Source organism: Oncorhynchus mykiss, chromosome 7, assembly GCF_013265735.2.
Source record: "Oncorhynchus mykiss isolate Arlee chromosome 7, USDA_OmykA_1.1, whole genome shotgun sequence".
NCBI lineage: Eukaryota > Metazoa > Chordata > Actinopteri > Salmoniformes > Salmonidae > Oncorhynchus > Oncorhynchus mykiss.
This window is the reverse complement of record NC_048571.1, coordinates 85,301,058-85,326,598: the sequence shown is the minus strand read 5'-3', so window position 1 is coordinate 85,326,598 and position 25,541 is coordinate 85,301,058. Positions and strand designations below refer to the sequence as shown.

Sequence of the window (25,541 nt, the reverse complement as noted above, 5' to 3'; positions counted from 1 at the left end):
ACTGAAGGGTTAAACAGCTGTGTGCCAGCTATGGACACTGAAGGGTTAAACAGCTGTGTGCCAGCTATGGACACTGAAGGGTTAAACAGCTGTGTGCCAGCTATGGACACTGAAGGGTTAAACAGCTGTGTGCCAGCTATGGACACTGAAGGGTTAAACAGCTGTGTGCCAGCTATGGACACTAAAGGGTTAAACAGCTGTGTGCCAGCTATGGACACTGAAGGGTTAAACAGCTGTGTGCCAACTATGGACACTGAAGGGTTAAACAGCTGTGTGCCAGCTATGGACACTGAAGGGTTAAACAGCTGTGTGCCAGCTATGGACACTGAAGGGTTAAACAGCTGTGTGCCAGCTATGGACACTGAAGGGTTAAACAGCTGTGTGCCAGCTATGGACACTGAAATAATTGTCACATTGTCTCTGTGTCAATAAAGTTGTATTGTACTGTCACCTGTTGCAGTATGGGTCTGATGTGTTGTAGCGGCAGGGGGCTGAACTTGCTGTGCTTCAGGAAGTCATACAGATTCTGCTCCAGCATCTCGAACACCAGGCAGGTGTGACCTTTGTGTTGGAAACACTCGTAGGAACGCACAAAGTTAAACTCGTCGGCGTTCTCCGCGCTCAGACGGTTCAGGATGCCCACCTGGGAACAGACAGAATGACAAACCTTGACACTCTAGTTCTGTACATTTTAGTCATAGTCTAGCTCAAGTTGAGCTTGAATTTCATCTTGAAAGCCAATAGAAATCTATCAATTAAATTGATCTAGTACCTCAACATACTAAACAGTCAGTCCTATCTATTATAGAAGTAGGTGCGTCCCAATAACATCTAATTTCTCCTGAAGTGTGCACTCAGTCAATACTTCACACAAATCTGAAAAGCATTGGATTGGTGGAGGCATGGGTTAGTGGGGCATTACCCCATATTTTTTTTATACCAGTTATTTCCTTTCAAATCAGTGAAGGAAAAGTTAACAACGTAGGGAGGAAGGAGAGATGAATTGGGACTTCGCCCTGGTCTCGTGCTTGCATATGGTAATGACAGGAGGGGTTTAAAGAGGAACTACACCCGCTGATTCGGCCTCGTTTTTTTTGGCTTGCTCTTCAAGAAATGCTGGCGGCCGTGACAGAAGCCAAACGAGAGTTGGCTTGGGGGTGTGGTTTGATGTGGCTGTGTCCTTGCCACCACCAAGACACACCCCTCTGTCAGAACCTCGCCCACAGCGGTTTCCTCTCCACTCAGTCACAACTAACAAACCTCCTGCAGGTTGAGCTCAGTAACTACAGGCAGATGTATAAGATAAGATCCCCGGAGGAAACTTCGGGTCGGTAGCCTCCAGAGTAAACTACGTTTTGTTTTTTATAAATAATGTTCAACTGGAGTAACAGGTCCATGTGGAATAAACAACCCTTTACGTAATACCATAGAAGAAGTGTTCTGCTAATATAATGTTCACCTTTCATTCCCAGCCGATACAGATACGGTGCCTGTCAGCATTTTATCTGGTGGTAATGGGTTTACCATGGTAACATGTCAGAGCGGTCTTAACTTCCTGTGTGGCGTCTCGTTTTCAACCGTTGTTCCCTGATCCTGGTTCAGAATACACAGGGTTTCTCCCTCCCCATATTGACTGATACCTGATCCTGGTCCAGAATACACAGGGTTTCTCCCTCCACATATTGACTGATACCTGATCCTGGTCCAGAATACACAGGGTTTCTCCCTCCACATATTGACTGATCCTGGTTCAGAATACACAGGGTTTCTCCCTCCCCATATTGACTGATACCTGATCCTGGTCCAGAATACACAGGGTTTCTCCCTCCACATATTGACTGATCCTGGTCCAGAATACACAGGGTTTCTCCCTCCACATATTGACTGATACCTGATCCTGGTCCAGAATACACAGGGTTTCTCCCTCCACATATTGACTGATACCTGATCCTGGTCCAGAATACACAGGGTTTCTCCCTCCACATATTGACTGATCCTGGTCCAGAATACACAGGGTTTCTCCCTCCACATAGACTGATACCTGATCCTGGTTCAGAATACACAGGGTTTCTCCCTCCCCATATTGACTGATACCTGATCCTGGTTCAGAACACACAGGGTTTCTCCCTCCCCATATTGACTGATACCTGATCCTGGTCCAGAATACACAGGGTTTCTCCCTCCCATATTGACTGATCCTGGGTCAGAATACACAGGGTTTCTCCCTCCACATATTGACTGATACCTGATCCTGGTCCAGAATACACACTGTTTCTCCCTCCACATATTGACTGATACCTGATCCTGGTCCAGAATACACAGGGTTTCTCCCTCCACATATTGACTGATACCTGATCCTGGTCCAGAATACACAGGGTTTCTCCCTCCACATATTGACTGATACCTGATCCTGGTCCAGAATACACACTGTTTCTCCCTCCTCATATTGACTGATACCTGATCCTGGTCCAGAATACACACTGTTTCTCCCTCCCCATATTGACTGATACCTGATCCTGGTCCAGAATACACACAGTTTCTCCCTCCACATATTGACTGATACCTGATCCTGGTCCAGAATACACACTGTTTCTCCCTCCTCATATTGACTGATACCTGATCCTGGTACAGAATACACAGGGTTTCTCCCTCCATATACTGACTGATACCTGATCCTGGTACAGAATACACAGGGTTTCTCCCTCCCCATATTGACTGATACCTGATCCTGGTCCAGAATACACAGGGTTTCTCCCTCCACATATTGACTGATACCTGATCCTGGTCCAGAATACACAGGGTTTCTCCCTCCACATATTGACTGATCCTGGTCCAGAATACACAGGGTTTCTCCCTCCACATAGACTGATACCTGATCCTGGTTCAGAATACACAGGGTTTCTCCCTCCCCATATTGACTGATACCTGATCCTGGTTCAGAATACACAGGGTTTCTCCCTCCCCATATTGACTGATACCTGATCCTGGTCCAGAATACACACTGTTTCTCCCTCCCCATATTGACTGATACCTGATCCTGGTACAGAATACACAGGGTTTCTCCCTCCACATATTGACTGATACCTGATCCTGGTTCAGAATACACAGGGTTTCTCCCTCCCCATATTGACTGATACCTGATCCTGGTCCAGAATACACAGGGTTTCTCCCTCCCATATTGACTGATCCTGGGTCAGAATACACAGGGTTTCTCCCTCCACATATTGACTGATACCTGATCCTGGTCCAGAATACACACTGTTTCTCCCTCCACATATTGACTGATACCTGATCCTGGTCCAGAATACACAGGGTTTCTCCCTCCCCATATTGACTGATACCTGATCCTGGTCCAGAATACACAGGGTTTCTCCCTCCCCATATTGACTGATACCTGATCCTGGTCCAGAATACACAGGGTTTCTCCCTCCCCATATTGACTGATACCTGATCCTGGTCCAGAATACACAGGGTTTCTCCCTCCCCATATTGACTGATACCTGATCCTGGTCCAGAATACACAGGGTTTCTCCCTCCCCATATTGACTGATACCTGATCCTGGTCCAGAATACACAGGGTTTCTCCCTCCCCATATTGACTGATACCTGATCCTGGTTCAGAATACACAGGGTTTCTCCCTCCATATATTGACTGATACCTGATCCTGGTTCAGAATACACAGGGTTTCTCCCTCCCCATATTGACTGATACCTGATCCTGGTTCAGAATACACAGGGTTTCTCCCTCCACATATTGACTGATCCTGGTCCAGAATACACAGGGTTTCTCCCTCCCCATATTGACTGATCCTGGTACAGAATACACAGGGTTTCTCCCTCCCCATATTGACTGATACCTGATCCTGGTTCAGAATACACAGGGTTTCTCCCTCCCCATATTGACTGATACCTGATCCTGGTCCAGAATACACAGGGTTTCTCCCTCCACATATTGACTGATCCTGGGTCAGAATACACAGGGTTTCTCCCTCCCCATATTGACTGATACCTGATCCTGGTCCAGAATACACAGGGTTTCTCCCTCCACATATTGACTGATACCTGATCCTGGTCCAGAATACACAGGGTTTCTCCCTCCCCATATTGACTGATACCTGATCCTGGTCCAGAATACACAGGGTTTCTCCCTCCCATATTGACTGATCCTGGTCCAGAATACACAGGGTTTCTCCCTCCCCATATTGACTGATACCTGATCCTGGTCCAGAATACACAGGGTTTCTCCCTCCACATATTGACTGATACCTGATCCTGGTCCAGAATACACAGGGTTTCTCCCTCCCCATATTGACTGATACCTGATCCTGGTCCAGAATACACAGGGTTTCTCCCTCCACATATTGACTGATCCTGGGTCAGAATACACAGGGTTTCTCCCTCCCCATATTGACTGATACCTGATCCTGGTCCAGAATACACAGGGTTTCTCCCTCCACATATTGACTGATACCTGATCCTGGTCCAGAATACACAGGGTTTCTCCCTCCCCATATTGACTGATACCTGATCCTGGTCCAGAATACACAGGGTTTCTCCCTCCCCATATTGACTGATACCTGATCCTGGTTCAGAATACACAGGGTTTCTCCCTCCCCATATTGACTGATACCTGATCCTGGTCCAGAATACACACTGTTTCTCCCTCCCCATATTGACTGATACCTGATCCTGGTCCAGAATACACAGGGTTTCTCCCTCCCCATATTGACTGATACCTGATCCTGGTCCAGAATACACAGGGTTTCTCCCTCCCCATATTGACTGATACCTGATCCTGGTCCAGAATACACAGGGTTTCTCCCTCCACATATTGACTGATACCTGATCCTGGTCCAGAATACACAGGGTTTCTCCCTCCTCATATTGACTGATACCTGATCCTGGTCCAGAATACACAGGGTTTCTCCCTCCCCATATTGACTGATACCTGATCCTGGTCCAGAATACACAGGGTTTCTCCCTCCACATATTGACTGATACCTGATCCTGGTCCAGAATACACAGGGTTTCTCCCTCCCCATATTGACTGATACCTGATCCTGGTCCAGAATACACAGGGTTTCTCCCTCCCCATATTGACTGATACCTGATCCTGGTCCAGAATACACAGGGTTTCTCCCTCCCCATATTGACTGATACCTGATCCTGGTCCAGAATACACAGGGTTTCTCCCTCCACATATTGACTGATACCTGATCCTGGTCCAGAATACACAGGGTTTCTCCCTCCCCATATTGACTGATACCTGATCCTGGTCCAGAATACACAGGGTTTCTCCCTCCCCATATTGACTGATACCTGATCCTGGTCCAGAATACACAGGGTTTCTCCCTCCACATATTGACTGATACCTGATCCTGGTCCAGAATACACAGGGTTTCTCCCTCCCCATATTGACTGATACCTGATCCTGGTTCAGAATACACAGGGTTTCTCCCTCCACATATTGACTGATACCTGATCCTGGGTCAGAATACACAGGGTTTCTCCCTCCACATATTGACTGATACCTGATCCTGGGTCAGAATACACAGGGTTTCTCCCTCCACATATTGACTGATAAAATGCAATAATAAAAAAATACAATGTACAAAGTAAAAGATGTCAACTAGAAGTTTAATGCAGAGTGACAGGTTTCTTTTCCATTTCCGAGACATCAAACCCGTCTGGACGTCATCCCGCAAGTCTCCATAGATCCACCTGTGAACCCAGTTGTTGTGAACCCAGTTGCTGTGAACCCAGTTGCTGTGAACCCAGTTGTTGTGAACCCAGTTGAGTTGCTGTGAACCCAGTTGTTGTGAACCCAGTTGCTGTGAACCCAGTTGTTGTGAACCCAGTTGTTGTGAACCCAGTTGCTGTGAACCCAGTTGAGTTGCTGTGAACCCAGTTGCTGTGAACCCAGTTGTTGTGAACCAAGTTGCTGTGAACCCAGTTGCTGTGAACCCAGTTGTTGTGAACCCAGTTGTTGTGAACCCAGTTGCTGTGAACCCAGTTGCTGTGAACCCAGTTGCTGTGAACCCAGTTGCTGTGAACCTAGTTGCTGTGAACCCAGTTGTTGTTCTATGACCAACGGCAGTTAGGACCGATGCTATCTGACAAACAAACGTGTCCTCTTGTTTGAAGTTTGAACCGGTCAGACTAAACCTAACTAAATTATGTTCTCCCCACGGAAAACCGCTGGTCAGCAGGCAAAGAGGCTGGCAGAGTAGATCAGCTCCTGGCCCGTCATCAAAGACACTGGTCGGTCACACAAAAACAAGAAATCCACTTTTGTCATTATAGGGTAATTGTGTGTAGATGGGTGAGAAAATATATACTTTATGCATTTTTTTTATTTTTTATTCAAGCTGGAACACAACATGTGGAAGACATCAATGGGTATGAACAATTATGAACACTAATTATAATCCATCCAAACTACTAGGCCTCGCTCAAATGTACATGTAACCGGATGAGAAATGGCTAGCTAGTTAGCGAGGTGCGCGCTAATAGCGTTTCAATCGGTGACGTCACGCGCTCCCGAGACCTTGAAGTAGTGGTTCCCCTTTGCCCTGCTTTTGTATAAGGGATGGGTAACGATGCTTCGAGGGTGGCTGTTGTGCAGAGGGTCCCTGGTTCGAGCCCAGGTAGGGGCGAAGAGAAGAACGAAAGCTATAACTGTTACATATTAAACGATCCATGAAATAAACCAGGATGCCTAATAGAATTGTTCTGGGGGAAAAAAATGCCTCAGTAGTAGATTGATACACTGTATATATGGATCATATTTACATAGGCAGGCTACTTTTTTATGCCAGACAAAACCGGAGGATATTAAAACAAGCGCTTTCTGGTCACTAATGTCGATATGTGCGCCAATGTTGATGAATTGTCATTGGTCAACATTCAAGGCGCGGAGCTTTTTGGTTCTGAAGCACAGAGATGTTTTTTTGAAACAAGAATTTGGTGCAATTTTATTTTACCTTTATTTAACTAGGCAAGTCAGTTAATTAAGAACAAATTCTTATTTTCAATGACGGCCTAGGAACAGTGGGTTAACTGCCTGTTCAGGGGAAGAACGACAGATTTGTACCTTGTCAGCTCGGGGGTTTGAACTTGCAACCTTCCAGTTACTAGTCTAACCACTAGGCTACCCTGCCGCTACCCTGCCGCAATGCCGTAGGGTCTATGTTAGTTACCAGATTGAATATGCAAAGGTATAAATAGAAAATACAAGTGGTAGGCTAATAGCCTATTAAAATATGTACAGCATATAAAATAAATCCCATTCCGTTTCACACCGACGGCCCCAAAAACCCTTCTCACTAGGCTAGCTCATCCGAAATGTGTTGATTGACAGTCTGCTGGTCCAATCAGAGGGCTGAATGTGCGTTTCACTAACCAGTTAGTTGTACTTTTTTTGCAAGCGCATAGCTGCAGCTACTGTCTCCAGCTGCTTGGAGTAACTACGTAGACTCTGTGCAACACAACAAGTAACAAAACATTACAAAAACCTGGTCAGATAATTTCAAGTAATCCGTCTCTAGTTTTAAGTCATCAAATTTGTGACTCGAGTCCAGGTCATGTGACTCGAGTCCAGGTCATGTGACTCGAGTCCAGGTCATGTGACTCGAGTCCAGGTCATGTGACTCGAGTCCAGGTCATGTGACTCGAGTCCAGGTCATGTGACTCGAGTCCAGGTCATGTGACTCGAGTCCAGGTCATGTACAGAGAGGGTATGTCTGCGTGATGCTGCGGGTCCCCTTTTCTGGTCTCCTCCCTGTTGCATGTTGGGCTGCAAACTGGATCCGTCTCGAACAACTGCAGCAGGCGATCCTCGTACACAATGTGGTGGTGTTGACACGGAGGGCCTGTGACAGGGTGATACAATAGACACGTGGTTAAATTGCATTTAGAAAAGGACAAAGATTTTTTGATAATGTACTTCACAACCAAAATGACTCTGACTGGTTGTATTTGAGGAACTAACCTTGGTCTGTCATCAGGGCAGTAACCTCAGTAAAGACATTTCTAAATCGTCACTAGTTACCACAGCCACAAACCCCAACCATTTCTAAACATTCTTAAAATGTGATTTCATAACCTAACCACAATGCTAACCTTATGCCTAACCTCAAATCAAAACCCGAAAAAGCAACAAAATAAATTAATTCGTTTTTCATGATTTGTTACATTATAGCCAATTTTGACTTTGTGTCTGTGGTAAATCCTAATTGCATGCGTTTACAGATGTAGACTGGCTGCCTGTAGCCTCAGATGGGACTAGAGTCAGGTGGCTGACGAATTTGCGGTTTGATGCTCCAAATTCACTGTATAAATCCGACTCCGTGGTGAGGTTGTTACGACCAGAGTTGCACCCATTATTAAGTTTTGCCTTAAGGCAATATACACTTGTATGAGCCACAAACTAACTTGCAAATCGGACTTGCATGCTAACGTTAGCTAGCTAGCTAGCTACCTAACCTGTAACTAGCTTGCAACTCGCTAGCATGATCAAATAACAACATTAAATCACCAGCAGTATCTAGACAATACACAAACTGGTAGGAGCACGATTTAACTAACATTGTCATGAGACAGCTGGCTAGCTAGTTAAGACTTACGTTAGCTAAAATGTCAGCTAAGCCTGCCCCCGTTTTATCTATAAAAAAAGATATAATGTTTTAAAGATAGCTACCAACATAACCAGCAATAACATTATCAAACGTCGTTAACTAAGTCATACCAGGGAGGTCATTATCTCTGGTTATACTCACCACCACCAGACGAGCGCCATCCACCTGTTCCGCATAGCCAGGATCCTCCGGCAGGACATGCAAACCACATAACTTTGACTGTGGAGGCATGGTCACGATCTGCCTTCCGTTGAACGTGTTGGGAGGAGGGGGGGGCCCATTCAATGAATGGAAGCAGGCAGACCGGGGGGCAATTTGCACGTGGAGCTTGGCCAAAAGGGGGCATGATTTTGTTAACAATTTTAATCCAAACCCCAATCTTCATTTGGCCCATAATTCCAACCCATACAACGACAACAGGCCTAGGGATATATATATATACACAGAGAATGTAAAACATTAGGAACACCTTTCCATGACAGACTGACCGGGCGACAGCTATGATCCCTTGTTGATGTCACTTGTTAAATTCACTACCAGATCAATGTAGATGAAGGGGAGGGAGACATGTTAAAAGAAGGATTTTTAAGCCTTGAGACGGTCTGTTTTCTCGCATCTATCAAGAAGCCAGTGTTTTTCCTCTCGTTGTTTCTGAGTAACTTGGGTCACGCGGCCAAAGACAAAGAGCCTCAGACTGACTGACCACGGTTTTTTTTTGGTCCACCCTGTTCTTTTCCTATCTTTCAGTGTGGAGATATGAAGAGAACAGAGGTCAGCTTGAGCAGCAGTTATCACACACACACTCACTCACTCACTCACAGTTACAGTCCACAAAGACACACACAGACACACACTCACTCACTCACTCACTCACTCACTCACAGTTACAGTCCACAGAGACACACACAGACACTCACTCACTCACACACTCACTCACTCACTCACACACTCACTCACTCACTCACACACTCACTCACTCACTCACTCACACACTCACACACTCACACACTCACACACTCACACACTCACACACTCACACACTCACTCACTCACACAGTTACAGTCCACAGAGACACACACAGACACACACAGACACACACAGACACACACACACACACACACACACTCACAGTCCACAGAGACACACACAGACACACACACAGTCCACACAGACACACAGAGACACACACACAGTCCACACAGACACACAGAGACACACTCACAGTCCACAGAGACACACACAGACACACACAGACACACACACAGTCCACAGAGACACACACACAGGTTGTATTTTCCTATAAAGGCTGAGACCCAACTCTGTTTGTTGGGCTGTTAACGCTGCACTGTTGAGTGGATTGTTAACCAGCTCCAGATTTGCAAATCTTATAATACATTATATAATATTATAGTAAAACAACATACAGGGCTTAACATAGAACCCCTTTAAGAACAACACTAAGAACAACACGTTTTTTTTTAGGCCAAGCAAATGATAGTAGGACAAACACATATCAGTCAGTCAGTCATAAGTAAGTACACTTCCCCTCAATAAAAAAAAAAGCTATCAGCAAAGTCATAGCTAGTAAAGGGGAAAAAGCTTGGACAAGAGACCCGAGGTGGCAGGAAGGAGGGCTCAGGGTGTGGTGAAGGGTTTGAGCATAGCCTGAAAGTAAGGAGGAGCAGTTCCACTTGCTGTGGTGGCTATTCAGCAGCCTGATGGTCTGGGGGTAAAAACTATCAGCCAGCAGGTAGCCTAGTGGTTAGAGCGTTGGGCCAGTAACCAAAAGTTTGCTAGATCAAATCCCCGAGCTGACAAGGTAAAAATCTGTCGTTCTGCCCCTGAACAAGGCAGTTAACCCTGTGCTCTTAGGCCGTCATTGTAAATGTGAATTTGCTAGATAAATAAAGGTTAAATAAAAAAAAATTAAGTCTGACAGTTTTTGCCATGATGCTGCTACGTCTGAGTGATGGAAGCGGGGAGAACAGGCCATGACTCGGGTCCCTGATGTGTCCTGGAGGCCAGGCAGTGAGCGTACCAGCACCTTGCGGTCTGCGGCGGTGCCGTACCAGGCGGTGTTGCACCCTGATAGTATGCTCTCGATGGACACTGAGGAGGACACTGAGGAGCCTCAGGGACATGACGAATTTCTTCAGTATCCTAAGTTGAAGAGTTGCTGTTGTGCCTGCACCACGGTGTCCATGTGGTTTGACCAGTACCGCTCATTCGGAAATGTGTACGCAGAAGAACTTAAGTTTTTGGTCGTCTCCACGGCAGCCCGGTTGATGAGAATGGGGGCATGCCCAGCCTGGTTTGTCCTGAAGTGCGCAATCAGCTCCTTTGTTTTTCTGACTTTGAGGGAGAGGTTGTTTACCTGGCACCATGCCGTCAGAGTGCCTACCTCCTCCCTGTAGACCGTTTCATTGTTGTTGGTAATCAGGCCTACTACGGTCGTCTTGTAAGCGAACTTAATGGAGTTGGAACTGTGCGAGGCCACGCAGTCGTGGGTATACAGGGAGTACAGGAGGGGACCGAGGACGTACCCTTGTGGGGCCCCCCTGAGTTGAGGATCATTGTGGAGGAGGTAATGTGGCCTACCTCCTCCACTTGAGGGCGTCTCGGCAGGATGTCCAGGGAGGAGTTCACTCCCTTGGCCGTTAGTTTTGTGGTGAGCTTAGAGGGCACTATGGTATTGAAGGTTGAGCTGTAGTCGATGGAACAGCACCCTCGCATATGCTTTCCTTTTGTCCAGGTGCGTGAAGGCAATGTGCAGTGCAATAGCGATTGTGTCATCCTTGGATCTGTCAAGGGCCGGCAGCCAAATTGGAAAGAGTCGAGTGTGTCGGGGAGGGAGGTGGTTATGTGGACTTTGAATCACTTCATGATGAAGGAAATGAGTTCTACTGGTCAGTTGTCATTCAGTTCGGTTACTTTCCCTTTTTTGGGAACGGGGATGATAGCGGACATCTTGAAGCAGGTGTGGATGGTGTTCTGTGCTCGAGGGAGATTGAAAATTCCAGAAAACACAACACCCAGCTGGTTTGAACATACACTGAGGGCGTGGCTTTGGATGCAGTCTCGGTCGGCAGCACTGCGAGGGTTAACTTGTTTGAATGACTTACACACGTCCTCTGTGGAGACCGTAAGTACCTATCCCTCTTTGCCACCGGGGGATTTTCCTCGGCCGCTCAAAATCGTCACTGTGCTCGAAAATGATGTTCAGCTCGTTCGGCAGTGCGGCGTTGGAGTCCGCGACGTGGCTGGCTTTCTTTTGGTAATCCGTAATCGATGGGGGCCCCTGCTCTGGAAGAACGTGTGAACGTTGAACACCAAGCGGTATGCAGCATTCTGAGTAAGTTTGACAACATCAATTCGTTAGGGATATTAGATCCAACATGGGATCCAGGCATAACTGTTTTCACCGGCATAACGAAGGATACACCGAAGTATTCTGGACATTCCTCGCAAACACATTTTTTTCCCCCAACACTTGGGCTGTGGTTGCCTCGCACGCGCTATCCCAACAGCTGTTCTTCACTTGACTGTCAGTCAGAAAATTCCTTCCTGGATCAGATGATGTGTGAAAATATCAGCATAATTAGAAATATTCTACTTCATTTAACCTTTATTTAACTAGGAAATTATTATTTTACAATGACGGCCAAACCCGGACTACGCTGGGCCAATTGTGCGCCGCCCTAATGACAGTATCGATTTAGGTTTTAAGTATCGCGGTTAGGTCGGTTAGAGACGTTCAATTTCGTAATGCAATACATTATTTTGGATTTATTTAAAACAGTTTTCACCCCGTTGACACGAAGGAGACACTGTTACTAACTGTTACTGAGACCTCTATACAAAAAAACAACACAAAAAATAATTATCTGACAGATTGAACCTTGTAAGAATCCTGGATCTATGGCTAATTTAACTGACTGATTAGATGCAAGGACAGAGAAGTAAATGTTTGATGTCACACGAATCTGGACAAATCCGACAAGACGCCAACCAGGAGAAAGGCTTAAACACCAACGTGTGAGTTATATTGAATATGATCCCCCTTTATATAACAATGTTATAAACCGATTTAGCAAGTTGTCCCGTGTAGAAAATCCTCAGTGGTACCTAGTTTCTAGAGATGACCATGTATTAGTTGTGACACACTCAGGTTCCAAACTCTGTTTTAGACGAGACTGACTTTGATCCAATTTGATCCAATGATCCAATTTACACTTTCCGTGTCTGATTCATATCGATGCGACACAGGCTGTTTTCAAGGGGATTGGTTGAAATTGGTTGCTTTTTTTAGGGGCGGTCGCTCTAAGGGCTATGGGACATTTCCTCTTGAAAGGCAATAAACGTCTAGCCAGGTATCCGAGCTGATATGCTCTCACGTCACAAAACCATGAAGGTGAAACGGATCACATCGGTCTGGAATCCAGGCTAATACACATCGGTCTGGAATCCAGGCTAATACACATCGGTCTGGAATCCAGGCTAATACACATCGGTCTGGAATCCAGGCTAATACACATCACCAATTAAAATCAACCAAGCGTAACAGACTGACAAAGCAGTACCACGTCTTGAAGGGCGACAAACATGAATGAACCAAATCAAATAAAATGACTCACCTCGATCTGACCCTGTCGTGCGTACGAGGGGTGGTTCTTGAGGATCTTGATGGCCACGATATCATTGGTTCCCCTCTTCCAACACTTGGTCACCTGACCGAAGGTCCCTCTCCCCAGGAACTCCAGCACCTCATAACTACAGGAGACCGAACACAGAATCTCATGTTGCACCAGCTGGTAGTCCCCTTCTCCACTGGAGCTGGAGCTCTTGGTGGTGGTGGCCGAGTGGGGGATGGACTGGCCCGTACCCCCTCCTCCTCCTCCTCCTCCCGTACGCGTAGAGAAGACGGGAGGAGGGGCAGAGAGCTCCTCTAAGATCTGAACACTCCCACAGCCGCTCCCGCTCCCTTTGACGACCTCGTCATTCTTCCTCTTCTGGCCCTGTCGTCGCATCCCGTTCCCCATGCTGGCCGTCTCAGAGTTTGTGTGTGAGGGGTGCGTGTACTGGTCGTTGAGGCGGCGACTGGAACCCCGGGGGAGGTTGCCCGTGCTGTCCGCTGGCCTGACCACCACCTGGCCACGGGAGCCTGGGGCGGGAGGGAACACTAACGCAGAGGGGGCGAAGGGGGGCACCGCCATGCCTAGTGCAGGGGTGAAGGAGTAACCGCCTACTCCCTGCTGCCCCCCCACGGAACCGTATGGGCAGTCAGAGGAAGCGTCCCAAACACAGTTCTCCACCTTCATCTTCTTGACACGACAAAATGCGCTGGAAGAGCTGGAGGGAGCAGAGAACACCTGGAGCTGGGACGACATACCTGAGGAGAGGAGGGGAGAGGGAAGGAGAGGAGGGGAGAGGGAAGGAGAGGAGGGGAGAGGGAAGGAGAGGGGAGAGGGAAGGAGAGGAGGGGAGAGGGAAGGAGAGGGGAGAGGAGGGGAGAGGGAAGGAGAGAAAAGAAGAGATCCATATACAACATTTAACACGTCATCGTGCCTTGATCAAAGGTCTTATAGCAACAAAAAAACACATTGCATGTTACAGAATGCTCATTTAGCAAGAAATACATACTGTGAATGTGTGTTGTGTCCATTTTATCTGTCTGCTAAATTCCTCTCCTATCAGCCAAAAACTGACTCCTGAGCCTGTGTTTATGAAGCATCTCGGGAACAGGAATACTGAACTAGGGTGCGTTTTCTATTTTCGATAAAGATTACATGGACACGAAAGACCTGGGGGCCTGGGCCCGTATACACAAAGCATTTCAGAGTAAGAGTACTGATCTGGGATCTGTCATTATGAAATAAAAGGGCAAAACTGATCCTAGATCCAGCACTCTTACTTTGAAATGCTTTGTGGATACGGCCCCAGATCTCTCCTGTCCATTCATGACAATCTTAAAGAGAAAACTGATCCTAGATCAGCACTCTTACTCTGAGACACTCTCACCTAGGCTGCTAGCATGCATCCCATCTCCTCTCACCTAGGCTGCTAGCATGCATCTCATCTCACCTAGGCTGCTAGCATGCATCTCATCTCACCTAGGCTGCTAGCATGCATCTCCTCTCACCTAGGCTGCTAGCATGCATCTCATCTCCTCTCACCTAGGCTGCTAGCATGCATCTCATCTCCTCTCACCTAGGCTGCTAACATGCATCTCATCTCACCTAGGCTGCTAGCATGCATCTCATCTCACCTAGGCTGCTAGCATGCATCTCATCTCCTCTCACCTAGGCTGCTAGCATGCATCTCATCTCACCTAGGCTGCTAGCATGCATCTCCTCTCACCTAGGCTGCTAGCATGCATCTCATCTCACCTAGGCTGCTAGCATGCATCTCATCTCCTCTCACCTAGGCTGCTAGCATGCATCTCATCTCACCTAGGCTGCTAGCATGCATCTCCTCTCACCTAGGCTGCTAGCATGCATCTCCTCTCACCTAGGCTGCTAGCATGCATCTCATCTCCTCTCACCTAGGCTGCTAGCATGCATCTCATCTCACCTAGGCTGCTAGCATGCATCTCATCTCCTCTCACCTAGGCTGCTAGCATGCATCCCATCTCCTCTCACCTAGGCTGCTAGCATGCATCTCCTCTCACCTAGGCTGCTAACATGCATCTCCTCTCACCTAGGCTGCTAACATGCATCTCATCTCACCTAGGCTGCTAGCATGCATCTCATCTCCTCTCACCTAGGCTGCTAGCATGCATCTCATCTCACCTAGGCTGCTAGCATGCATCTCCTCTCACCTAGGCTGCTAGCATGCATCTCATCTCACCTAGGCTGCTAGCATGCATCTCATCTCCTCTCACCTAGGCTGCTAGCATGCATCTCATCTCACCTAGGCTGCTAGCATGCATCTCCTCTCACCTAGGCTGCTAGCATGCATCTCATCTCCTCTCACCTAGGCTGCTAGCATGCATCTCATCTCCTCTCACCTAGGCTGCTAGCATGCATCTCCTCTCACCTAGGCTGCTAGCATGCATCTCCTCTCACCTAGGCTGCTAACATGCATCTCATCTCACCTAGGCTGCTAGCATGCATCTCCTCTCACCTAGGCTGCTAGCATGCATCTCATCTCACCTAGGCTGCTAGCATGCATCTCATCTCACCTAGGCTGCTAGCATGCATCTCCTCTCACCTAGGCTGCTAGCATGCATCTCCTCTCACCTAGGCTGCTAGCATGCATCTCCTCTCACCTAGGCTGCTAGCATGCATCTCCTCTCACCTAGGCTGCTAGCATGCATCTCCTCTCACCTAGGCTGCTAGCATGCATCTCTTCTTCCATTGCCTGACTGCACTATAGAAGTATTTGGAGAGTTGGTTAAAGCTAGTCATGATGATTCTAACTGCATTGTGGGTTAAGGGCTTGTAAGTAAGCATTTCACGGTACGGTTGTATTCGGCACGTGTGACAAATAAAATTAGATTTGAACTGTGTCGAGGAGAAACCCACGTCCCAAATGATCGAATGTAGTGCACTAAATGGGCTGTAACAAAACCCTGCAAGGAAGTTAGCTAGCTCTCCTGGAGCACAAAACTGGACAGTTTTATCTCCATCTCTTAATTCAAAGACTCAATCATAGACACTCTTACTGACAGTTGTGGCTGCTTTGCGTGATGTATTGTTGTCTCTACCTTCCTGCTGTTGTCTGTGCCCAATAATGCTTGTACCATGCTGTGTTGTCATGTTGTGTTGCTACCATGCTGTGTTGTCATGTTGTGTTGCCATGCTGTGTTGTCATGTTGCCATGCTGTGTTGTCATGTGTTGCTACCATGCTGTGTTGTCATGTTGTCATGCTGTGTTGTCATGTTGCCATGCTGTGTTGTCATGTGTTGCTACCATGCTGTGTTGTCATGTTGTGTTGCTACCATGCTGTGTTGTCATGTTGCCATGCTGTGTTGTCATGTGTTGCTACCATGCTGTGTTGTCATGTTGTGTTGCTACCATGCTGTGTTGTCATGTTGCCATGCTGTGTTGTCATGTTGCCATGCTGTGTTGTCATGTGTTGCAACCATGCTGTGTTACATGCTATGTTGTTGTCTTAGGTCTCTCTCTTTATGTAGTGTTGTCTCTTTATGTAGTGTTGTGTTGTGTTGTCTCTTTATGTAGTGTTGTCTCTTTATGTAGTGTTGTCTCTTTATGTAGTGTTGTGTTGTCTCTTTATGTAGTGTTGTGTTGTCTCTTTATGTAGTGTTGTCTCTTTATGTAGTGTTGTCTCTTTATGTAGTGTTGTCTCTTTATGTAGTGTTGTGTTGTCTCTTTATGTAGTGTTGTGTTGTCTCTTTATGTAGTGTTGTGTTGTCTCTTTATGTAGTGTTGTGTTGTCTCTTTATGTAGTGTTGTGTTGTCTCTTTATGTAGTGTTGTCTCTTTATGTAGTGTTGTGTTGTCTCTTTATGTAGTGTTGTCTCTTTATGTAGTGTTGTCTCTTTATGTAGTGTTGTCTCTTTATGTAGTGTTGTCTCTTTAGGTAGTGTTGTCTCTTTAGGTAGTGTTGTCTCTTTAGGTAGTGTTGTCTCTTTATGTAGTGTTGTCTCTTTAGGTAGTGTTGTCTCTTTATGTAGTGTAGTGTTGTCTCTTTATGTAGTGTAGTGTTGTCTCTTTATGTAGTGTTGTCTCTTTATGTAGTGTTGTCTCTTTATGTAGTGTTGTGTTGTCTCTTTATGTAGTGTTGTCTCTTTATGTAGTGTTGTCTCTTTATGTAGTGTTGTCTCTTTATGTAGTGTTGTCTCTTTATGTAGTGTTGTGTTGTCTCTTAATGTAGTGTTGTCTCTTTATGTAGTGTTGTCTCTTTATGTAGTGTTGTGTTGTGTTGTCTCTTTATGTAGTGTTGTCTCTTTATGTAGTGTTGTCTCTTTATGTAGTGTTGTCTCTCTTTATGTAGTGTTGTCTCTCTTTATGTAGTGTTGTGTTGTCTCTTTATGTAGTGTTGTCTCTCTTTATGTAGTGTTGTCTCTTTATGTAGTGTTGTCTCTTCATGTAGTGTTGTGTTGTCTCTTTATGTAGTGTTGTGTTGTCTCTTTATGTAGTGTTGTCTCTTTATGTAGTGTTGTGTTCTCTCTTTATGTAGTGTGGTGTTGTCTCTTTATGTAGTGTTGTCTCTTTATGTAGTGTTGTGTTGTCTCTTTATGTAGTGTTGTCTCTTCATGTAGTGTAGTGTTGTCTCTTTATGTGGTGTTGTGTTCTCTCTTCATGTAGTGGTGTTGTCTCTTTATGTAGTGTCGTCTCTTTATGTAGTGTTGTGTTGTCTCTATGTAGTGTTGTGTTCTCTCTTTATGTAGTGTTGTGTTGTCTCTTTATGTAGTGTTGTCTCTTTATGTAGTGTTGTCTCTTTATGTAGTGTAGTGTTGTCTCTTTATGTAGTGTTGTGTTGTCTCTTTATGTAGTGTAGTGTTGTCTCTTTATGTAGTGTAGTGTTGTCTCTTTATGTAGTGTAGTGTTGTCTCTTTATGTAGTGTAGTGTTGTCTCTTTATGTAGTGTAGTGTTGTCTCTTTATGTAGTGTAGTGTTGTCTCTTTATGTAGTGTAGTGTTGTCTCTTTATGTAGTGTAGTGTTGTCTCTTTATGTAGTGTAGTGTTGTCTCTTTATGTAGTGTAGTGTTGTCTCTTTATGGAGTGGTGTTGTCTCTTTATGTAGTGGTGTTGTCTCTTTATGTAGTGTTGTCTCTTTATGTAGTGTTGTCTCTTTATGTAGCGTTGTCTCTTTATGTAGTGTAGTGTTGTCTCTTTATGTAGTGTAGTGTTGTCTCTTTATGTAGTGGTGTTGTCTCTTTATGTAGTGTAGTCTCTTTATGTAGTGTAGTGTTGTCTCTTTATGTAGTGTAGTCTCTTTATGTAGTGTAGTGTTGTCTCTTTATGTAGTGTAGTGTTGTCTCTTTATGTAGTGTTGTCTCTTTATGTAGTGTTGTCTCTTTAGGTAGTGTTGTCTCTTTATGTAGTGTTGTCTCTTTAGGTAGTGTTGTCTCTTTATGTAGTGTAGTGTTGTCTCTTTATGTAGTGTAGTGTTGTCTCTTTATGTAGTGTTGTCTCTTTATGTAGTGTTGTCTCTTTATGTAGTGTTGTCTCTTTATGTAGTGTTGTGTTGTGTTGTCTCTTTATGTAGTGTTGTCTCTTTATGTAGTGTTGTCTCTTTATGTAGTGTTGTCTCTTTATGTAGTGTTGTGTTGTGTTGTCTCTTTATGTAGTGTTGTCTCTTTATGTAGTGTTGTCTCTTTATGTAGTGTTGTCTCTTTATGTAGTGTTGTCTCTTTATGTAGTGTTGTGTTGTGTTGTCTCTTTATGTAGTGTTGTCTCTTTATGTAGTGTAGTGTTGTCTCTTTATGTAGTGGTGTTGTCTCTTTATGTAGTGTAGTCTCTTTATGTAGTGTAGTGTTGTCTCTTTATGTAGTGTAGTCTCTTTATGTAGTGTAGTGTTGTCTCTTTATGTAGTGTAGTGTTGTCTCTTTATGTAGTGTTGTCTCTTTATGTAGTGTTGTCTCTTTAGGTAGTGTTGTCTCTTTATGTAGTGTTGTCTCTTTATGTAGTGTTGTCTCTTTAGGTAGTGTTGTCTCTTTCTGTAGTGTAGTGTTGTCTCTTTATGTAGTGTAGTGTTGTCTCTTTATGTAGTGTTGTCTCTTTATGTAGTGTTGTCTCTTTATGTAGTGTTGTCTCTTTATGTAGTGTTGTGTTGTCTCTTTATGTAGTGTTGTCTCTTTATGTAGTGTTGTCTCTTTATGTAGTGTTGTCTCTTTATGTAGTGTTGTCTCTTTATGTAGTGTTGTCTCTTTATGTAGTGTTGTCTCTTTATGTAGTGTTGTCTCTTTATGTAGTGTTGTGTTGTCTCTTAATGTAGTGTTGTCTCTTTATGTAGTGTTGTCTCTTTATGTAGTGTTGTCTCTTTATGTAGTGTTGTGTTGTGTTGTCTCTTTATGTAGTGTTGTCTCTTTATGTAGTGTTGTGTTGTCTCTTTATGTAGTGTTGTGTTGTCTCTTTATGTAGTGTTGTGTTGTCTCTTTATGTAGTGTTGTGTTGTCTCTATGTAGTGTAGTGTTGTCTCTCTTTATGTAGTGTTGTGTTGTCTCTTTATGTAGTGTTGTCTCTCTTTATGTAGTGTTGTCTCTTTATGTAGTGTTGTCTCTTCATGTAGTGTTGTCTCTTCATGTAGTGTTGTGTTGTCTCTTTATGTAGTGTTGTGTTGTCTCTTTATGTAGTGTTGTCTCTTTATGTAGTGTTGTGTTCTCTCTTTATGTAGTGTGGTGTTGTCTCTTTATGTAGTGTTGTCTCTTTATGTAGTGTTGTGTTGTCTCTTTATGTAGTGTTGTCTCTTCATGTAGTGTAGTGTTGTCTCTTTATGTGGTGTTGTGTTCTCTCTTCATGTAGTGGTGTTGTCTCTTTATGTAGTGTCGTCTCTTTATGTAGTGTTGTGTTGTCTCTATGTAGTGTTGTGTTCTCTCTTTATGTAGTGTTGTGTTGTCTCTTTATGTAGTGTTGTCTCTTTATGTAGTGTTGTCTCTTTATGTAGTGTAGTGTTGTCTCTTTATGTAGTGTTGTGTTGTCTCTTTATGTAGTGTAGTGTTGTCTCTTTATGTAGTGTAGTGTTGTCTCTTTATGTAGTGTAGTGTTGTCTCTTTATGTAGTGTTGTCTCTTTATGTAGTGTTGTCTCTTTATGTAGTGTTGTCTCTTTATGTAGTGTTGTCTCTTTATGTAGTGTTGTCTCTTTATGTAGTGTTGTCTCTTTAGGTAGTGTTGTCTCTTTATGTAGTGTAGTGTTGTCTCTTTATGTAGTGTAGTGTTGTCTCTTTATGTGGTGTTGTGTTCTCTCTTCATGTAGTGGTGTTGTCTCTTTATGTAGTGTCGTCTCTTTATGTAGTGTTGTGTTGTCTCTATGTAGTGTTGTGTTCTCTCTTTATGTAGTGTGGTGTTGTCTCTTTATGTAGTGTTGTCTCTTTATGTAGTGTTGTGTTGTCTCTTTATGTAGTGTTGTCTCTTCATGTAGTGTAGTGTTGTCTCTTTATGTGGTGTTGTGTTCTCTCTTCATGTAGTGGTGTTGTCTCTTTATGTAGTGTCGTCTCTTTATGTAGTGTTGTGTTGTCTCTATGTAGTGTTGTGTTCTCTCTTTATGTAGTGTTGTGTTGTCTCTTTATGTAGTGTTGTCTCTTTATGTAGTGTTGTCTCTTTATGTAGTGTAGTGTTGTCTCTTTATGTAGTGTTGTGTTGTCTCTTTATGTAGTGTAGTGTTGTCTCTTTATGTAGTGTAGTGTTGTCTCTTTATGTAGTGTAGTGTTGTCTCTTTATGTAGTGTTGTCTCTTTATGTAGTGTTGTCTCTTTATGTAGTGTTGTCTCTTTATGTAGTGTTGTCTCTTTATGTAGTGTTGTCTCTTTATGTAGTGTTGTCTCTTTATGTAGTCTTGTCTCTTTAGGTAGTGTTGTCTATGTAGTGTTGTCTCTTTATGTAGTGTAGTGTTGTCTCTTTATGTAGTGTTGTGTTGTCTCTTTATGTAGTGTTGTGTTGTCTCTTTATGTAGTGTTGTGTTGTCTCTATGTAGTGTTGTCTCTTGATGTAGTGTTGTCTCTTTATGTAGTGTAGTGTTGTCTCTTTATGTAGTGTAGTGTTGTCTCTTTATGTAGTGTAGTGTTGTCTCTATGTAGTGTAGTGTTGTCTCTTTATGTAATGTAGTGTTGTCTCTTTATGTAGTGTTGTCTCTTTATGTAGTGTTGTGTTCTCTCTTTATGTAGTGTTGTCTCTTTATGTAGTGTTGTCTCTTTATGTAGTGTTGTCTCTTTATGTAGTGTTGTCTCTTTATGTAGTGTTGTCTCTTTATGTAGTGTTGTGTTGTCTCTTTATGTAGTGTTGTCTCTTTATGTAGTGTTGTCTCTTTATGTAGTGTTGTGTTGTCTCTTTATGTAGTGTTGTCTCTTTATGTAGTGTAGTGTTGTCTCTTTATGTAGTGTTGTGTTGTCTCTTTATGTAGTGTTGTCTCTTTATGTAGTGTTGTCTCTTTATGTAGTGTAGTGTTGTCTCTTTATGTAGTGTTGTGTTGTCTCTTTATGTAGTGTTGTGTTGTCTCTATGTAGTGTTGTCTCTTGATGTAGTGTTGTCTCTTTATGTAGTGTTGTGTTGTCTCTTTATGTAGTGTTGTCTCTTTATGTAGTGTTGTGTTGTCTCTTTATGTAGTGTTGTGTTGTCTCTTTATGTAGTGTAGTGTTGTCTCTTTATGTAGTGTTGTGTTGTCTCTTTATGTAGTGTAGTGTTGTCTCTTTATGTAGTGGTGTTGTCTCTTTATGTAGTGTTGTCTCTTTATGTAGTGTTGTGTTGTCTCTTTATGTAGTGTTGTGTTGTCTCTATGTAGTGTTGTGTTGTCTCTTTATGTAGTGTAGTGTAGTGGTGTTGTCTCTTTATGTAGTGTTGTCTCTTTATGTAGTGTTGTGTTGTCTCTATGTAGTGTTGTCTCTTTATGTAGTGTAGTGTTGTCTCTTTATGTAGTGTAGTGTTGTCTCTTTATGTAGTGTAGTGTTGTCTCTTTATGTAGTGTAGTGTTGTCTCTTTATGTAGTGTTGTGTTGTCTCTTTATGTAGTGTAGTGTTGTCTCTTTATGTAGTGTTGTGTTGTCTCTTTATGTAGTGTAGTGTTGTCTCTTTATGTAGTGGTGTTGTCTCTTTATGTAGTGTTGTCTCTTTATGTAGTGTTGTGTTGTCTCTTTATGTAGTGTTGTCTCTATGTAGTGTTGTGTTGTCTCTTTATGTAGTGTTGTGTTGTCTCTTTATGTAGTGTAGTGTTGTCTCTTTATGTAGTGGTGTTGTCTCTTTATGTAGTGTTGTCTCTTTATGTAGTGTTGTCTCTTTATGTAGTGTAGTGTTGTCTCTTCATGTAGTGTAGTGTTGTCTCTATGTAGTGTAGTGTTGTCTCTTTATGTAGTGTAGTGTTGTCTCTTTATGTAGTGTAGTGTTGTCTCTTTATGTAGTGTAGTGTTGTCTCTTTATGTAGTGTAGTGTTGTCTCTTTATGTAGTGTAGTGTAGTCTCTTGTCGTGATGTGTTTTTAGTCATTTAGTTGTTTTACATGTTTAATCCCAAGCACCCGTCTCCGCATGAGGCCTTTTGCCTTCTGCTAGGCCGTCATTGTAAATAACAATTTGTTCTTAACTGACTTGCAAAATAAAAATACAGTGGGCCACAGCCCTTATCTAGTGTCTGACTGTCAAGTTGTTGACAACAACGTTGTTCACAAACAGCTATCTAGCTAGTGTGCTCAAGACAACTGCACTTATCAACATTATACATGTTATACTAGCCATGTATGATACCAAAAAAAAAAGGAAAAGAGAAGGAGCTTCACCATCTGAACTGTTTTTCCATCTAGGTTGACCATTGCAATGTTAAGGCCAAAACAGTGGACTCTCCTGAGACAAAGGCCTAGCTAGATAACTATCAAAATGTTGTGCCACTCTGGTGAACATCCACATTTCACCTCCAGGCGTAATCTATTGCAGTGGTTCCCAAGCGGTGGGATGACATTGACAAAATAATAAATATATATACACAAATACACAGAGAACAAAAATATAAAACACAACATGTCTCATGAGCTGAAATACAAAATCTAATAAAATGTTCCATGATAACAAAAAGCTTATTTTTTCTCAAATGTTGTGCACAAATGTGTTTACATTCCTGTTTGTGTGCATTTCTCTTTTACTAAAATAATCCATCCCCCTGACGGTTGTGTCATATCAAGAAGTGGATTCAACAGCATGATTACACAGGTGCACCTTGTGCTGGGGACAATAACAGTCTACTATAAAATGTGCAGTTGTGTCACAACACAATGCCACAGATGTCTCAAGTTGAGGGAGCGCACAATTGGCATGCTGAGTGCAGGAATGTCCACCAGAGCGGTTGCTAGATAATTGAATGCTCATTTCTCTAATATAAGCCGTCTCCAACTTTATTTTAGAGAATTTGGCAGTACGTCCAACCGGCCTCACAACCGCAGACCACATGTAGCCATGCGAGCCCAGGGCATCCACATCCAGCTTCATCGCCTGCGGGATTCAGAGGAGTATTTATGTCTGTAATAAAGCACTTTTGTGGGGGAAAAAGTCATTCTGATTGGCTGTGCCTGGCTCCCCAGTGGGTGGGCCTATTGCCCTCCAAATCATGTGAAATCCATAGATATATTCATTTGTCCCTAATCTATTTCAATTGACTTATTTCCTTATATGAACTGTAACTCAGTATAATCTTTGAAAGTGTTGCATTTATATTTTTGTTAAGAGTGTGTGTGTATATATATATATATATAATGTTTCAGTATCAAAAACATTTTCCAGTGTAAACTTAAACACCTAAAACCGAATAGATTTGATGTAAAAAGGCCTTGTACATTATACAATAGCCTATAATCTTTAATCATTTACAATCAACAAAATACAAGCTAGACAATCAGGGCCCCATTGATTTTGATATGTTTGAGCATAAGAACACAGCATTGGCCATGTCAAATTGCAATGAAATTAGCTTAAAAACGGTAACGTTTTACTTTCAGTTCCATGGCAGGGTGTCTGGATTTGCATGAGATTAACTTTGAAACTGCTAGTTTCAATCTGCTGCCAAGATAATATTGTTGATGTATTGCTTGGTCTACTTGTTTTTGCACCCCTCTACCCTTATGGTGGGTCGCAACTCAAAATACAACTCAATCGGTGGGTCACGAAGCAAAACAGTTTGGGAAGCCCTGATCTATTCAATATGACGTTTTATTGTATGTTACCCATTTCTCAAACAATACAATCGATCAAACGCAGAAAAATAAAACAGAGCTAGCCGAGATTGTCATTACTGAAGACATAGACAACTACAGTAGCTAGCTGGCTAACTTTAGCTACTTGTCCCATTTCAAGCCTAGCTAACTAACGTAGTTAGAAACGTCAATATCCCCCTCGGGATGTAAACCCTACCGAAAACATCGTGTTTGAGACATAAACCATCTACATACCTGATTTGATTTCACAGTGTAATGTCGATGATTAATACAGTCATCAATTGAAATCCCACACAGGCTAGCAGATTATCTGATTTAGTTAGCTGACGTTCGCTATTTTGCCGATTAACTAGTAACGCTAGGCCTTCATTTCATTGTTTTCCAACGACAGAGAAGTAGATAAGAAGAAACACACAAATCGCGTGGGGGTTTCGGTCGGAAACAGTCGACTCGGTTGAAATAAAAATGAAATAAAAAGCAATAAAATAATAAAAACGTATTTCAGTAAATTAAAAAACACTTATTTTATAACCTAAAACCCGATCATAAGACCACCTAACAGCAGACCGCTGTGAAGCAAGCCAGAAATACTAAGTACTTCCGGGTCACGGATTCTTCTTCTGCGGTAGGGTTTATCGGCGGTTGGTATGTAGCGTTATGGTGCATTTACCGCCACCTACTGTACTGGAGTGTGGGCCAGAGACCGGGACAAACTAAATCCTACCTGCCAGCCCCGTTGCTCTCAAAAAAGAAAAAACATGTCAGACTATATCTAATGACGTTCTACTCAATATTCTCTTTAAAATAATTTCCTGTATGCCCTTCTACTAGATGTCAGCCTCTCTCTTTCCCTCTGATACTGCCCACACTGTAGCAGTACATGCTCCAGGGTCTCTGTTTCCTGGCAATAATCACACTTTCCTGTTGGATGCTTTCCCATCACATTTAAGGTCTTATTCAACCGTGTCCCACCCTTAATCTACTGTCTGTGTCCCACCCTTAATCTACTGGCTGTGTCCCACCCTTAATCTACTGGCTGTGTCCCACCCTTAATCTACTGTCTGTGTCCCACCCTTAATCTACTGTCTGTGTC

General features: G+C 43.5%; 1 protein-coding gene across 2 annotated transcripts in view; it reads right to left on the bottom strand.

The window, feature by feature from the left end:
- Nucleotides 1-25,045, bottom strand: part of LOC110528636 (homeodomain-interacting protein kinase 1) — a 62,130-nt gene extending 37,085 nt beyond the window's left edge. For both annotated transcript variants that reach the window (XM_036984258.1, XM_036984259.1), the window contains exons 1-3: nt 24,683-25,045; nt 13,272-14,026; nt 452-643 (exon numbers count right to left, since the gene is read on the bottom strand). In XM_036984258.1, coding sequence (XP_036840153.1) covers nt 452-643; nt 13,272-14,024 — 945 coding nt within the window. In that variant the 5' untranslated portion in view covers nt 14,025-14,026; nt 24,683-25,045. The remainder of the gene's footprint in view (nt 1-451; nt 644-13,271; nt 14,027-24,682) is intronic.
- Nucleotides 25,046-25,541: the final 496 nt, after the last annotated feature.